Genomic DNA, 17,823 nt, shown 5'->3' on the forward strand with positions numbered 1-17,823 from the left:
GAGAGAGAGAGAGAGAGAGAGAGAGAGAGAGAGAGAGAGAGAGAGAGAGAAAGAGAAAGAGAGAGAGAGAGAGAGAGAGAGAGATTGATTTTGAAGCACAAATAGTAAGATTATAAGGCCAGGGATCCTTAGTCTTTGGCCTTTGTCTGATGCTGTGTCCCACCCAGAACCATTCCCTAAAGACTGAGCAGGCCTTTGGCACTTGTGTGAAAACTTAAGGATTTAAAAGCTACCAACCTGTGTGAAAACTTAAGGATTTAAAAGCTACCAAAGGTAAACGTATTAGCAAATAATAGTAATACAAACTAAGGGACAGGGAAAGGAAAAAGGAGAGAAAAGGCAGAAAGAGGAAAGAAGACTATGGGATAAAAACATGAGAGATAATGGTGAAGGAAACAAAATATTAACACAATTAATGAGCAAAGCAAAATAATCTAGATAAAACCAAACAAATCAAATAGGTGAATATTAAGTGGATAATGGAGATACTTTTCTGCCACCTCACCAAGGGGTTGAAGTACAAGATAGTGGCTTGGTTTCTGCTTTCTCATCAGGTTAGACCAGAAATGGCAGTTTGTAGACTGAGCCTCACCATGCATATCCAGTTGGGGCTTGTTAGTTGCTGAGACCTCTGATAGGTTGAATGTCTGTTGTTGTGCATATGCAAGCCCAGCAACACAGCCAGTATAGGAACCACTTTCAGCTTGCTCTCACTTTAAGCCTGTGGACCAGCTGGTTGATTGCTCCCTTGTACCAGAGGCCTTCTGCCAGTATGATACCTGGGTGTGAGAAAGGTCTGAATAGTAGTTGTATTTAAACCAGATGTGCCCTAGGCTCCAAGAGTGTGCATAAAAGAGTCAAACCAAAGCAGTGTGTTCTTCCCAGTTTCCACCCCTATCCTCCTGCCTTAGTACAGAATACAAAAGTAGGGCACCAAGTGATACAGTGTGACACAAGTGATAAAGAGACTTTGCCTGTCCTAGCCTCCATGTGTGATACATTATTTGGTCTCACTCTTCTTTGCAGAGCTCAATCTGTAGTTCCCTAATAGAAAAGCCTTTGTATAGTTCCATAGCATGCCATGTTTTCACTTGCCCTTAAGTGACTAGGCTCACCATTAATGACACATTGATGGGATACTGAACCTGATATCTGCTTACTAGCCTAGTACTGTAGAGCTCAACAGTCAAACTGCAGATTCATAAGAATAAAGTAAGTTTGTTTTCTGCTGAATTTTTGAGATTGCTAGTTATCTAAGAAAAACTATTATGCAGCCTAATTCTGTTAATATTCACCAATGTTTTACTTGAAGCATACATTTTTAGATTTTGTTTGCAGCATCAATGAGTTCAAGTATAATCTTATAGCACAAAGAAGATAAAAAGAAAATGTTTCTAAACAGAGTAATGAACTAGGACAGCCAAACTGGACTAATTACACTATGATTCCTTAAGGATTATCAGATCCTAAAATTATCAGCTCATTTTTAACAGTGGAACATTGTGAGAGCTGGTACTTCACTAAATGAAAGGCAGCATTTTGAATACATCCCTTCATAAAAAAAAATCCATGCTGATTTTGATCACTAAAGGACTTGTTAGTTTGTAAATTACCGTAATGGAATATCTCTTTGATTGCAAATCTGTTAAATAATATAATTTTGTATAAATCAATTTCAGATGTTTTGAAAGCCCAGTGATTAGATAAACAGGCTTGAAAAGATAGGTCTATGAGAAACATTGTTTATCTGATCAGGCAGAGGCAGGGAGAAAAAAACAGAACATACTAAACACAGTGGTCAGCGGCTAAGAAGAATAAAGTTTTAATACGCTGGTAGAAGTTCTAAAATCCAAGGATAAGTAGTAACATTCTATATTTCTGCCTCCTGAATATCGGTGACACATTAGTAATGATCAGGACTAAGGTAGTGGTAGGAGAGTGGACAGAACATGGAATTTTGAAATATATTTTAGATTGGTAATCTGCAGAACTATTGTCATGTGTTGCAAAGTTTGAAAAAGAAAGAATTTAGAGATGATTTATAGGTTTCAAACTGAAAAATATGTGATTAGAGATAAATGCCCGTGCCATTCTTTCCTGAACTACATACAATTCACAAACCATTAAACTCAGCATTCCCAAGTATTCCAATGGCTCTTAGCATACTCACTATGCTATATGAACATCATTGCTCTATTATCCATCATCCCAAAAGAAAACACCTGGCCTGTTGAGCAGCTGTCCCTTCCCTTTCCTGGGATGATGTGGAAACTACAGTCTAATTTTTGTCTTCTTTGATTCATCTCTCCAGAACATCTTACATATAAGCCGAATCATATTCTATGTGGCTTTTTGTGACTTCTTTCACTCAGCATTAGCTTTTAAGACTCTTTCAGCTATATGTCATATGTCAGACTGTAATGGGAGATATTTAAAAATCCACACTCAGTCTGGCTTGTTCCTGGGCAGCCACCATGTTCCCGCTGTTCTCGCTCAGACCATGGCTCCAGCTAGCTAGAAGTGCTGGCCTTGGCACCCACAAGACACCAGCGTGGCGGCTGCCTCTACCAACCCACCACACTGCCCCCACAGTACTCGGCTGCACTCCTAATATCTGCCATGCTCGTGGTGCCTGGTGGAATGATTGTTAACCTGGACTGCTTTCAACACATCCATCTTCCTTCATGATTGCTAGCTGTCTCTCCCTTTCTCCCCCCCTTCCTCTTTCCTTCTCCCGGTTCCACCTCCTCTTCTACTGCCCAATCACCGAGCTACACTACAAATACAATGTAACAGATAAGTATCCTGCTACATCAGACCATCATCCCTTTGATAGCCAAATATTTAATTTATGTGAAATATGGTATATATATGTACATATATATACATATGTATATGTATATATATATATATCACATTTATCAATTTATGACATTTGGGTTGTTTCTACTTTTTGGCTATTATGAATAATGCTACTGCAAATATTCATGTTGAAGTGTTGGTTGTAAACCTGTGTTTAGTGCTTTTCGTTGTATACATGAAACAATGAATTGAGTCATATTCTGAATCTGTGTTTAACTTTTGGATGAGCCACCTATTTTACACAGAACCTACACCATTTCTCACCTCTGCTAGTATATGATAGTTTCATTTTTCTATACATTTAACAGTTGTTTTGGGTTATTTGGATTGGTAATCTTCAGAAGTATATGTTCAAAGAGTTGGTTAGAGAAAAAATTTAGCAATGATTTTTAGGCTTCTGAACTAAAAAATACATGGTAAGAGGTGTCATTTTTTATTGAACTACAGTTCACAACCATAGCACACACATATAGTTCACATATTATAGTACACACATACAATTCACATACCATACAATATGTATACCCACGTCAAGATCAGAGAACAACTTGTAGGAGTGATTTTTTTCTTTCTACCATGTGGGTTCTGGTAATTGAACTTAGGTTATCAGGTTTGGCAATAAACATTCATACCCACTGAACCTTAAAAGTATCCATTTATTCTTTTCTTTGTTCTTAAAAGTAGTATTTATCTTAGTGGCTATAAAGTAGGGTCTCATTTGACTTTGATTTACTTTTCTAGAAAGATTGTTCAAGCATATTTTCAAATGCAAAGGGACCATTTATGAGTCCTTGTATAAATACCTACTCAAGTCCTTTGCCCAATTTTTAATTGTGTGCGTGTCTTTTTGTTGTTGTGTTGTAAGACTTCTTTATATATTATAAAACCTAGACTCACCAAAAATATTTGTAAGTATTTTTCCATTCTGAGAATTGTATTTTCATTTTTAATAGCATTCTTTGATACCCAAAATGTTTTTTTTCTGACGGGGGGTTGGTTTGGTTTTAAATAAAATACAGTTTATTCACTTTTCTCTTGCTTATGCTTTGGTACCATTTATTCAAGAACACATTTCTATTTTTGTAGAATTACTCTTTTTTAAAAAATGCATTTTTTTGCATAAGTATGTGTGGGTAACTATACACCCACAGTGTGCATCTGGTGGTCAGAGGCTAGCTTGCAGGATTTGTTTCTGTTCTTTCATCATGTAGGTCCTGGGGTAGCTCAGGTGGTCAGACTTAGCAGGAAGTACCTGTGTTTGCTGAGCCTTCTCATCGGCCTATATTTCTGTTCTTTTGGTTCTCTAGTTATCATCCTAATATTTTCTAGTTATCTTGTCTATATAAATTTGCCTTATAATTATCTAAATTTTAATTATTTTAATACTCTAAAATTCTAAACTTTTAGTTTCTTAACATATTAGGCATTCTTCTTTAAATGTTGTTCCTTGTTGATGAACACGTTGTATTTTCTGCCAAGTTATATTTGGTTTATTTGGCTTTTTTCTGCCTTCCCCCCCCCTCTCTCTCTCCCTGTCACACACACACACAATTGCTTATTTATTTACTTATTTATTTTATTCAATACTAAAGATTGAACGTAGGGCCTCGAGAATGTGAGACAAGGAGTCTGGCCATGGAGTTATAGCTCCAGCTTATATGATTTTTCTGATTCATCTTCAATATATATGTGTTACTGTTAATTAATGGCCAAATACTGTGTATGCAATTTTTTTCTGTGTATAGCAAATTTGTGTAAATAATTTAAAACCTATTATGATGGCTCTTGTTTTTGTGGTCCTAGCAACCTACTATTATCTTAATTTATGGGAGTTATGGTTGTAAGATGCAGCCTGTCTCTGTCTTTTTTCTTTTCTTTTCTTTCCTTTTCTTTTCTTTCTTTTTTCCTTCCTCCTTCATTTTCCTTTCTTCCTTCCGTCCATACCTCCTTCCCAATAAATATACAAATGAGTGTGTATGTGTGTGTCTGCATGCATGCATGCATGTGCATGTGTGTTACATACTGTTCTGAATCATCTTTATCATCTCTTGTACTCTCCTTTCCTATTAACAGGTGGCATCTCCACAGAAAGCGATTGTGCTTTTGAGCCAGACTACGCTGTTCCACCACTTCCAGTGAGTGAAGGTATGCAGCACATTCGGATTATGGAGGGCATGTCTCGCTCTCTTCCATCCTCCCCCTTACTCACACATCAGTCTATCAGTGTTCGGCTCCAACCTGTGAAGAAGTTAACTGGTAAGGAATTTACCTGAATTTAGTATGTTTGACAGGAAACCTGACAGTATGACACTTTAGGTGACATAGATGTGTGTATGTGCATCTTCAGATTACCCCCCTTTGGCCTTCCCACTGTCATAAGACTCTTAGAAAGTGAAGCTCCTACTGATTTTAATTTAGCAAATTAGAGCCATACTCATTTTGGCAGGTTGATGTATTCATTTCTAAGTGACCCATCTGTTGTGGACATGTTTTTCTAGATTTTCAGGAAGTTCTTAGTTTTGCCAGAATACACTGTTGTTTTGACTTCACTTACCAGCTTGTTCCTGTCACATTAACAGATGGAGACATTGGAATTTTAGTTGTATTAGAGCTTGACAGATCAGTAAATGTATAGACATTAGCCATGTTTTTGTTTAAAATCATGATTTCTAGATTTCATCTCTAGTGTTCAAATCTGACTTGAATGTTTTCTCTTCATAGACCATTACAGCTCCTTGGGATATTTACTGTGATTCATAAATTGTTATGGCACTGACTTTAAATACATCTCAAAATCTGTATTGCTCATTCAGTTAGGTTTAAAAGTAGGTCTTTATTGAATGGACTTTTGACCTCAACATTTGCAGGGAAGAAATTGTAAGGTATTACTGAAGAATCTTTCCGTGTGAAGATATGAAAGCCTGGGTCACATGGTTAGATTCTTCTGACATCAGTATATTAAAACAAAATATGTTAATTATACAAAATGATGACTTTCACTGTGGCATTTTAGGCAGCATCCTCTAGCTAGCTGCCAGTGGATGGGGTTGATGGATTGAGTACATAAAGGATGAAATTAAGGGCATATTGATTGTTTCCTCTGTGCCTGATAGTGAACACAGTAGGAGATTTGGTTGTTATGCCATGTTCAAAAGAAAAGAAGGAAGAGGGTAAAATGAGACTTTTTGACTCTTATAAATAGAATGAACCACTTAATGTTTGTAATTTTCACCAAAGTATAGTATTTCATTATTCAGTAGTTTCATAAAGCTTAAGAGTTTGACTTCTTTACATTGCTGGTTGTATTTTAGGCATTTTCAGGTAACTTGAGTGAGTCAAAGTATTGACTTAGGTCATTAGATAAAAATTCTTAAAATAGCTTAACACAGTAGCCTAAAATACTGGTTCCTGTTCAAAGTCTAAAATTATAATCAATTTTAACATGGTATGACAAGAATAAGCTTTGATTGCTTAGAAATCATCTCATTTTTGCAGTTAAAGGTGTCATTAATAAAAACACAAAATGCAAAATCTGATAGCTGCTGTGTGTTTGTTTCATTTCGCACACCCCATGGGGAAAGTACAAAAAAGTTCCCATTTCTGTGAAGTAAGCTAGATAGCATGGGGTTTTATGGTACCTACCTGATTGACTTATACCAATTTCACTATCAGTCTAAATAGCTATCTTTGTTAAAATATAAATTCACTTAATAACAAAGTCAGTAACTCACTATTTCAGAGGTGATGTCATAGTACAGTAAGATGGGGTATAGTTGACTTAACAACATGTATGAACCACTGAGTTTTAATTTTACAGTATTTTAAATGTGTGGAACTTCCCATAAAGTTTTACTTACTGAAGAATGTAAACAACCTAAGCATTAAAGACTAAGAGTGAATTTTAAATTTATGAAAGAAGGAAATAGTTTTCTTTTTTTTTTTATTTTTTTTTATTATTGGATGATTTATTTACATTTCCTATGTTGTCCCCTTACCCCATCCCCCACCACCCCCTCGGAATCACCAAAGGTAGATGCTGATGTGGAAGACAGGAAGTGCATGCTGATAAGAGCCTGATATGGATATCTCCTCAGAGGCCTTCAAGAGTCAGACATATTCAGAGGCAGATGCTCACAACTAGCCATTGAACTGATCATGGGGTTCTCAATAGAGGAGTTAGAGTGAAGACTGAAGGAGCTGAAAGGGTTTGTGGCACCATGAGGAGAGCAACAATACCAACCAACCACAGCTCCCAGGGTCTAAACCACCAGCCTGGGAGCACTTAGGGGGGGATCCAGGGCTTCAGCTGAATATGTAAAAGTGGAGGGCCCTGCTGGGCATAGGTGGAAGAAGAGAACCTTGACCTCATGAAGGCTGGATGCCCCAGGGGGTGGGAATTTTGAGGGTGGGGAGGTGGGAGTGGTATTTACACAATGGAGTATTACTCAGCTATTAAAAACAATGAATTCGAGAGGTTCCTAGGTAAATGGATGGAACTAGAAATTATCATCCTGAGTGAGGTAAGCCAATCACAAAAGAAGACACATGGTATTCACTCACTGATTATTGGATATTAGCCTAGAACCTTGAAATGCCCAAGATGCAACTCACAGGCCACATGAAGCCCATAAAGAAGGAAGACCAAGTGAGGAAATAGTTTTCTTTAAAAAAATCCTTAAAATGTTTCTTTGAAGGCCTAAAATCAGCAATAGGCCTGTCATACATGTATACTAACACCAAGTCTTGGGTCTCTGTAGAAAAACAGATGGCTATAAGCTATTGTAAACAGGCAGCCTTTGTGGAAATTTACCAGCCTGAGTAGTCATAGACCTTGTAAATAGGTAGCCTTGGTGGATAATACCAACTTAGATGAGGACAAGTGAATCATAGGCAGAGTCATAGTGACCTGTCTCCTGAACCTTCACCCAGCCAATACCCTGTTCTGAAAGATATCTGTACCCCTCTGAACACCCATGCTCCGGTGTCTTCCCCTTCCCCATGCCCTGCCTTTTTGTGTTTATAACCCCAGTGTGAATAAGTAAAAATTATGATTTGATTTAAAATAATTAAAAAAAATGTTTCTTTGATCATTTCCCCCATGTAAGGCAGATGATAAACTTGTCCATTTAAATGAAATAAATGAAAATATTTCAAAATTTAAAAGACATTCTTGGTCCATAGATTGCTTTTAACCCTTTTCCTAATTACGTTTTGTTTAAATAAAAAAAACTTAAAGGAAGAAACTACAGACAATATGGAAATACCCGCCAGAGATACTTAACCAAAAGGCACAAATTTAATGAGGCCATTAAGGCTGTACTTAACTAATCTATATATTTCTATAGATTTAAACTTCCAAGTATTACTTTTATGCATAGTACCTACCTACTAAACAGAATAAATAGTGTTAGCTTGTTTTATTTCTCTTATGGCTTTCTAATATTTGGTTTCCTGTTTTAGGACTAATGTTTCTAATATTTCTAATATTTGGTTTCCTGTTTTATCATAAGGCTCAGTAATTCATAAAATTCATAAATAATTTGTTTAGAACTATATGCTAGATACTACTCTAAGTAAAACATAGTGAAAAAGACAATGTCTTGCTTCAAGGTTTTTATATTTTCAGTTGTGAGGGATATTGATAAGAAATATATAACCACTGGATATGGCTTTACAAACCCAGAGGCAGGCAGATCTCTGTGCATACCAGGCAAGCCTGGTTTACACAGTTCCAGGACAGCCAGTGCTACATAGACCCTGTTTAACTGGGGGCAGGGTTGGGGAATAACCAGTAACCAAAAAGCAAATAATTTTAGGTAGAACAAGCATTATGAAGGTATGAAGTATGGAAATATGTGCAGAGAAATTGGGGTGGAAATGGAGGGTTTTTTTCCCTATGGAATAATACAAGAGGAAGAGAAGTAAAGAACAAGGTCTAGGGGGAGAATTGTTTAATAGTGTCAGGGGAGAGGTGAATAGAAAGTGAATTGAAGAAACAGACAGAGGTTGGAAATGTTTTGCCTTGTAAGGAGCCTACTTTGATTGTAAGATCATAAGCAGAGGTGGGATGGGAAGTAATACAGTCTGCTTCAACTTTTAATTGGATCTTGTTGGCAAGTGTGGAGAGCATAGAGTGGCATTCATTCTGTTCATCAACCTTGCAGGAATGGGTTCCTTCTCAGTTCTACATGAGTCCCAGGGATTGAATTCAGGTCATCAGGCTTGTCAACAAGTGCCTTTATCCACTGAGCTGTCTCATCAGCCCTCTTCATTAACCTTTTACATGTTTCTCTAAGCTTTAAATAGTCTTCAGTTTCAAACAAGTTGAGTACTTTTGAAATTATTGTAAGATACTACAGAGGATTATCCTTTTCGTGTCTTTTTGGGGCAGCTTTTGTGTTCAACATATTTTTATGTTAGTCTGTTAGCACATGTATATGTGAAGAAGACCTGTTTGCAGAAAGACTTGTTGCATTTTCAGTATTTTGACTTGTTTACTAAAACTTAAAAAGACTCAATGACTTAGAGCTTGAAGGTAGATTTTAAACATATAGATGCATTCCTCTATTCAGTATCAACAAAAGAGCTGAGACACAGACTCAGTGGTAAGACTGCTTAAGTTTGTCTTCTAAGTCTGATTAAGTTATTCCATTTCTTGTATTCTTCTTTACAGCAGAAATGTAGTTGTGTCTTATGGTAACACATTGGTTATCACTTAAAACCATGTTTGGTAAATCTTAGGTACTCAGTGTTAGCTGTCATTATTGAAACAAGATTGTTTTGAGAATTTTTTGAAGATTGTTTTTAGTATTAGATGCCAGTTGGAACTTTATATTTTTGAGGAACTGAATGTAGTGAATTATGCACATAATCCCAGCACTAAAGAAGTTGGTGAAGGATCATGAATTAGGGCCAGCCTAGGCTATATAGAGTCAGCTCCAGGCCAGCTTGGATTACATTGAGAGATCCAATCAATTAACAAACAAATTTTATTTATTTTGAAATAATATTTTTAGTGAATAATGGAAAATGATAGCAATGTTCACTTGAATGTCTCCTATGCGGCATATGTTTCATTACTATAATTTCACATATATCTTTATTTTACAAATAAGTAAACTAAGTTACAGTACATGATTGCTAAATTGAAAATTTGCCTAAATTAATACAGCTAGCAAGTGGTCTTCTTTTACCAACAAGAAAATTGACCATTAGAGAAGTTAAATACTTGCCCTCTACATTTGTATCTTATTTACTTTTTCATCGTTGTTTCTAAGGACAGAAGATGAAGTCAAACGGTTTCAATGGTAAATGAAAACTAGAAGACCTAAAGGTTGAATAGGAACCACTGTTGAGTTGGTTAGTTGTGTATTGCAACTAGTTAGTTGTAATGGGAGAGATGTGGAAGAGTGTGCAGAGACATGCTGTTGCCCCTGATTAGTGCCAGACTTTATTTATTACTCCTTCCTAGATGTCTTAGTTGTATCACAAAGACTTGGTATTTTTTTTTGTATTTTTCTTTTTTTCACCCTATTGGATATTTTCTTTATTTACATTTCAAATGTTATCCCCTTTCCTGGTCCCCCCCCCCCAAGAAACACCCTAGCTCATCCCCTCCTCCTGCTTCTATGAGGGTGTTTTCCCACCCACACACTCCCGCCTTCCCGCCCTCACATTCCCTTACACTGGGGCACTGAGCCTTCACAGGACCAAGGGCCTCTTCTCCCATTGATACCCAACAAGGCCATCCTCTGTATTAATCTGTAGATGTTAAGGGCGCATTGATTCACTCCCATTTTGTTTATGTCACTTACCTATCCTAGTGTATATAAACATCAATACAAACAACTTTATATTGAATTTTACAAATAAATTTGAATGAGTTTGAAAATGTATGCTTACTTACATATATAGAGCTGTGTGCATAGCAAAATGAAAATCTACTTATCAATCATATAAATCCATGTGTGTTATAAATTGATATATATGTAAGTGTAAAGACAGGCATTGGGTTATGGTAGAGACATGTAGCCACTACTCAAAAGTGGGAGAATAATGACATAGATTAGTTTTGCCCTTTTTATATGTTTATAATTTTTACCCTCTGGGAAATTGAAAACCTTTGAGTTTGTTTAACAGATTTGCCATGTAATCTTAAATTCATTTAAAAATTGTTGTACTTCAGTTCCTTTGTTTTTTTTTTTTTTAAGGACGATAGCATTGTTAATAGCATAGAAGAGGAGAAATAGAGGAGTACCTGTAAGCCTTGTGAGTTGGTATGTGGCCTAGAGTAGGTAATAAAATGCTAGCCACAACTGTTAGTGTCGAAGAGGTTTGAGAATTGAGTTTCTATCGTCTGTATTAACTATGTATTCTGGACTTTTAGAATGTGACCTTCAAGTCACCTTTGAATGACCTTTACACTTTCTTGATGCTTAATCTTCAGATACTATCACCAAATAGATTAAACAATGCAATGTAGATGGTTGGTTATAATCTAATTTTGGCAAGCTTCAACATCTGAAATACTGGCTATAGACAAAATACTATTTTTGTCTTTGATCAAATGGAAACACTTACTTATTTTAGAGACATTTGCAAGAACCACTGCAGAGCTCTTTTGACATTAGTCTACATTATCTGACATGTGTTCATTGGCAGTTTGCCTTATAGTTTTGAGGAACATTGGAATTCAAGACATACGAGTGTGAATTTATTAGGATTGATGTGAACATTAAATATGATTTGTTAGAGATACCTTCTATCATATACTAAGTATTGATTAAATGGTAGTTTTCTCTTTTTATGTTGGATAAATATGGAAATGTAGCTATGTCTCATAGACATTCTAAGAAAATTACTGAAGACCTAATTTGAAAATATAAAAGGCCTACACATGTAATTAGTCTCTACAGTCTGACTGACTAGATGTAATCATACTATAGCATATGAGTACATAATTTTAGAAACAATGTTGGCATTCTAGGTGTCTTATAGATTTCTTTTGTCAGGGAGAAGAGCAGAGACTTACATAATCTCAAACTAACTTAAAGCTCATTATGTAGCCGAGGCTAGCTTTAAATGCCTGATCCTCTGCTCTTACCTCCCTGTTGCTCAGATTAAAGGCATAAGCCTCACTGAGTCCAGCCTAGTGAATTTAAAAATGTCATAGGCATGCACAGTAGTCTAAGTTCTATCACTAACAACTGTTAAGTTCTCACTTTTATAACATTAAATGAGGAAATAAATATATGAATACTTTTTAAGATCTTTGGAATATGAAGGTTCACCTGCTATAAATCCCAAGGTTAATTCAGTGATAGGAACAGCAAACAGGAACTATTTCTGGACCTTCAGAGGTTATTTACTTAGTCCTTCAATACTAAAAATAGAGAATGTTAGTGAATTGTTCCCTCCTTCACTATAAATAATTTCAGTTTTCATGAGCCAGCATTATTAAAGCAAACCAGAACCAAATAGATAGGAGGTATGATCACCATAGGCAAAGAGCTTGGATGTTTATTAGCTGATGAATGTAAGAGAATCTATTAAAGCCATATTGTTTGACAATAAAAATAAATTATTTATTTTTCTATGCTGCAACATGGATGAACCTTGTAAATTCATTCTAAATAAAATAATCCAGTCACCAAAGTTGATATAATCATTTGTGAAATTCTAATTTATGAAGTGCCATGAATAGTCAGAGCTATGGATGAACCATTTAGATTCATCTTGAATAAAAGAAGCTAGTCACAAAAGATGATATGAGAATTTATAAAATTCTAGCTTATGAAGTGTCATGAATAGAGACTGAACATTTAGCAGTTTCCTAGAACTGAAGGGACAAGTATGTGAAGTTAGTTCTGAGGGTGTGAGTTTAATTCTGGGTGATAAAATATTATAAGTATAGATTATGGTGATAGTTACTTAAGCCTGTGAATATACAAAGCCTATTTTCAGTAGAGAGATAAATTTCATGGTATGTGAATTATATCTCTGTAAAGATATTTTTAAAAGCACTATCTATTGCAAACATTTTTAATGACAAAAAGGAAAATTGATGATTTTACATTTAAGATAGATTTCATGCCTCAAAGTTAATAACTCAATGGATAACAAATATAGAGAATTTATATAATGCACTTAATCATACAGTTAAGTATAGAATTTTATATAGGAAAAATACCCTTTTTAAAATAACATTGAACTGTTTCTAAGTATTGATCTTATATTTAATTGTAGCAAAGTCTGTTTTTCAGTGAAAGTGAAAATAAAAGTGGAATCTAACAACTAAAAATAAGGAATTTTTTTTCCTGCTTGCAAAGTTTTAAAAAAAAATTTTAAAATAAGTTTTGAGTTAAAAATAGATATCAAACTTTTTTAAAAACCTAAGAGTTTAGTGTATGGTATATTAGAAGTTAGAAAGTATTCCCATTAGGCCAAGTCATAACCTTGAATACTTTATTGACAAATAAGAAAATCGTTAAAGTAAATTAGTTAAGCACTTAACATAAGGACATAAAATAAGGAAGAGTAAATAGAAAAAGAGTTGTCAACAAATAGAAAGCTGAAGTGAATAAAATGAATTAAAAACATTACTTGACTACTAATAAAATACTATTTCTTAGTCAAGATTAAGAAAATAGAATCTTCAAGAGGAATGTTAAATTTACAGTATAAATGTAAGCAGGAAAGAAAGTAGATAACATGCAGCTTTAAAAAGGCAAAAAAATTTGAATTAGCCACTAATAATAATACTCATGACAATAAAGTATACAAGTTTAGAGCACAACATCAAAAACTGAAAGAGAATGATATAAAATTGACAACAAGCAAACTTAAAAGAACTAGCCTAATAACAAAATCAAATATGCCCACAGTCAGCAAGCCGAAAGGATTATACAGATAGGTTTTAACTCAACCTTTTTTTTTTTTTTTGGCAAAACCATGTAAATTTAATTTTTAAATTTACTCCAGAATGATTAAAGTTTATCATTTTTTAGCTATTATTTGTTTATTTAAATGTGATGTTTATTTATTTATTTCCTGATATACATGTTATCTTGTGATCCATAAAGTCCTCTGTAAGGCAAAAATAATAAGTACAAGAAGATAACATTCTCAGAATAAGCAAATGACTTGACCACGTTCATATAGCTCATTAGCAGAGCCAGTCAGATATTTGCCCCAAGAATATCTGACTTCAAAGTTTTCCCATGAAAAACAACATTCTACTTCAAGCAACAAACAGAAAACACTCAACTCTTGTATCAAGTTGACAGAATAAAATTTGAGACCCTTATGTCAAGTTTAACAACAAAATGAAGAATTATTTTGCATGTTTACATGATACACACTCTCAGAAAAGATAGCCTTGCACAAAGGCCATCCCAACCACACCCCATGCTCCAGACATATACAGATACTTCTCTAAGAGCTATATGTCCAAAGGATGTTACAACATAGCTATAAAGTCTTTATAAAAGAAGAATGATCACTAGGAGTTGATATCTGTTTGCTACTGATCTTTATGAGTTATCCATAATGAGGTAGAGTTATGGCTTAGAGCTCCAGACCCAAAAGAACTGTATATAGTTAAGAAACTTGTTAGACAAAAATATGGATCAGAATTATATATATTTGTGCTGGCAGAGATGGTTCAACAGCTAACAGTGGTTGCTGTGAACCCCCTGACCTAAGTTTGATCCCTTGAGACCAATATGGTAGAAGGTGCTATGACATGCACAGCTTAGGTGCAGAAACCTGACTGGTGTGGCAATTGAATGAAAAAAGGATAGTCCTTGGGTCTGAAGAGGTGGCTCAGATCCTGAGTTCGATTCCCAGCAGTCACATGGTTGCTCACAACCATCTATAACAGAATCTGATGTCCTCTTCTGGCATGCAGGTGTATATGCAGACAGAGCGCTCGTGTAGATAAAATAAATAATTTTTTTAAAAAAGGATAGACTCACAGACACACACACACAGAGCTTGTTTAGTAGGTGCAACACAGTGGGGAGGAGTGAGTTAGTCTCTGTAAGAGATGTCTCTATACTGTGCCCATGTCAAACAATTTGCATTCACTGAGAAGCTCAGCTGTTCTTTACATATTTTCACTTAGGGTTTCCTTGGCTCAAGAACCAATTTCCACAAATTATCTCGACTCCCACATGCATGCCATAACATTATGTACCCACCCTGCCTCAAACCCCATCCCCTACTCCCACCTACCTAAATAAGTACAATAAAATGTGATTTTTTAAAATTTGCAACATTATTACAGTTAAGTTTAAAGGGTTTTTATTTTTTTTATTTTAAAGAGTTATATACACATGTATTTCCAAGCTCACTGTCTAGGTATATTGGCTTCTTTGGAGCTTCTGTTGGTGCATATGTAAAGAAAAGATGACAGTACCTTAGGCTGAGAGAACTACAGTAGTATCTGTAAAGAGTTCCTCTCCATGCCAATCGCTTACTGAAGTTTGGGGGTTACTTATTTGTAAAATAACATATACTTTCTACTTGAGGGTCTGTAAAATTCAGTGCAATGACCCTGGATATAACTTGTTATTTAAAATAAGAGTATTTTCTTGCTATTTTATATATATGACTATATTTGTTTTGAGGGAAGTTTTTACCTTAACTCTGATAAATTCATTTTTATTTGAAATTTTAATTCACTTAAATTAATAGGTAGATTTGCAAGCTAAACTCTTTAAAAATGTAAATGTGTAAGGAGAGGGAGATACAATAAAAGAAATCTGACCAGATAAAAAAGTTGTCTATCACTCAGTCACAGAATTCCTTGTATTCATTCTTTATCATTGTGACTGTCATAAGAGGCAGATAAAATTTTGTAACATGGCAAATACCAGGAAGAGTACAGGAAACTGGAATTCCCTCATTCCTCTGTGATCTTCCTCATAGATTTCACTACAGTTTTCTGTGATGGTTACTAGAAATCTGTCCTTACACTTCATTAACCCTGTCCTTTCCTACTTGGTTTATGTTCACCTGCTGTAGAGTGTGAGCTTCAAAATGCCAAATATAGAACATAAGAACTAAGTGATGTCCACCATTGGGAATTCTTCTCATTCATACACTATCAATATCACAGAGGACAAACAAATATCCATAATTTAGAAGAAATCCTTAGTGGTTTCTAAAGAAGCAGTAAGTTATAGTGTGGGATGGTGTAAGGCTTAGCAACAATTATATACTTGGTTTATAATAGATATTTTATAGTACTAAATCAAATCAGCAGACTCAGCATCTCTAAGAACAATAAACACATCTCATAAAAATGTGTCCCTCTGATAAGAAGTTTAGATACCAGAGAGCAGAGTTTCAAAAGCTTTCATTCAGCTGCTCTTTATTATAAATATACCATTCTTGCCCCAAATGTCAGCCATTCTTCCATGTTGTTAGATGAATTTTAAAAATCACAAGACATTGCCATTAGCACATTCTCTGCAAACGTGTGGATGATTGTTTTGTTTAAATAACCTAGTGAGCAGTGTTTTGAATTATAATGGAGTTAGTTGGACAACAGTGTTTTCCTTGTTTTTGGCAAAAGTCTGTTTCTGGTTTCTGAAAGTGATTATTTTTTTAAAATGCATCCATATTATTTGGTATTTCCAAATACAGATTTGTTTAATGAAGCAAGTAAAATGAGAAAATGTATATTTGATATGTGTACATCAGTATGCACTTTTTTCTCTTTTTTCTTTTTTCTTTTTTCTGTTTTTTTTTCTTTTTTTCAGTATGCACTTGTTTTAAGTTGATTTTTTTTTTTTGAGAATTTCATGAGTACTGTATTTTCACATACACCTCCCACTCTCCCTCCAACTCCTCTGGGTTCTTATCTCCCATTCTCTCGCAAATTTTGGCCTCTTCAATAATTATAACTGTTAATATATAGATGGGTATGTATACAACGTACTGAGCTTATTTAGGGTTCTTATGTACATATATTCATGGCTGACCACTTGGGATTGGATAATGTATTAGAAGTTACTGATAAAAACATTCAAGAAGAGCCCTTATGAGCTAGTGATCTTTTGTAAGTGTTGTAATTATAATGTAAAGTTAGCATCACACATTTGGAAACGTTTTATTCATATAAAGTGAAAGCGGAGCACAGTGAGTCTTCAGAAACCCTTTAAATATTATTCATGATGCTCATTAACAAAAGCATTACTTCTCAGAATGTGCAGCCCAGAAAGCTTATTCTTCAGAGATGAAAGTAATCTTCAAAAATACTCCAATGTGTAGGTAATCATGTTCTATGATTTTTAAGTAATATAGACTTCTATGTATGAGGTTGTTGGAGATTGAAACCAAAGCCTTACACTTGCTAGGAATACTCCCTACTTCTGAGCATACTTTTTTCTCTTCTTTATCTGTCATCTCTGTTGTGAGTTGAAGTCCTGTCTGGAGCTGCAGCTATTCATAGGAAAGGTGTAGGCCCACATAGAAATCTGATCAAAACTTGAATTACTGTAACAATTCAAGTAGAACTGATATGAGAGTGGAGAGATCATACATTCATCTGATCTCAGTACTTGCCTTGCCTTGGGAGAAAGCTTAAAATGGGGAAGACTGTGAAGAGAATAGGCATGAAAAGAAGAAAGAATTTCATGAAAATTTTAGATTCATTTAGTCACAAGGGAGTTAGAAATTAGTAGTTAAGGGACTACTCCTTAAATCACTTTCTGCTTTTAGTTAGATGAATTATTTTAAGCAAACCAAACCTACAATTTGTCTTTTTATGTATCTCTACCATATCCTCATCCTTTGGCTCCTACTGAGCACAAACATGGTGGAAAATTATTTTGGCATCCACAGTTTTTGTTTCAGAGCTGTTTCTGAAATCTAGCTAATGCATGGATCACCTCAGCTTGGTTTGGAGAGTGACATTTTGTGAGGAAAAACTTGTTCCTTGACACCAAGTAAATT

General features: G+C 35.0%; 1 protein-coding gene across 2 annotated transcripts in view; it reads left to right on the forward strand.

Annotated features, from left to right (window-relative positions):
- The window catches only part of Tanc2 (tetratricopeptide repeat, ankyrin repeat and coiled-coil containing 2), a 284,441-nt gene that overhangs the window by 92,932 nt on the left and 173,686 nt on the right, over positions 1-17,823 (forward strand). Inside the window, exon 4 of one of the 2 annotated variants that reach the window (XM_028780603.1) lies at positions 4,936-5,007. In XM_028780603.1, coding sequence (XP_028636436.1) covers positions 4,936-5,007 — 72 coding nt within the window. Of the gene's footprint in view, positions 1-4,935; positions 5,119-17,823 lie in introns of both variants that reach the window. The other variant, XM_028780602.1, reaches the window with a different exon arrangement.

This window comes from Grammomys surdaster, unplaced genomic scaffold, assembly GCF_004785775.1.
Source record: "Grammomys surdaster isolate TR1022 unplaced genomic scaffold, NIH_TR_1.0 371, whole genome shotgun sequence".
Taxonomy (NCBI): domain Eukaryota; kingdom Metazoa; phylum Chordata; class Mammalia; order Rodentia; family Muridae; genus Grammomys; species Grammomys surdaster.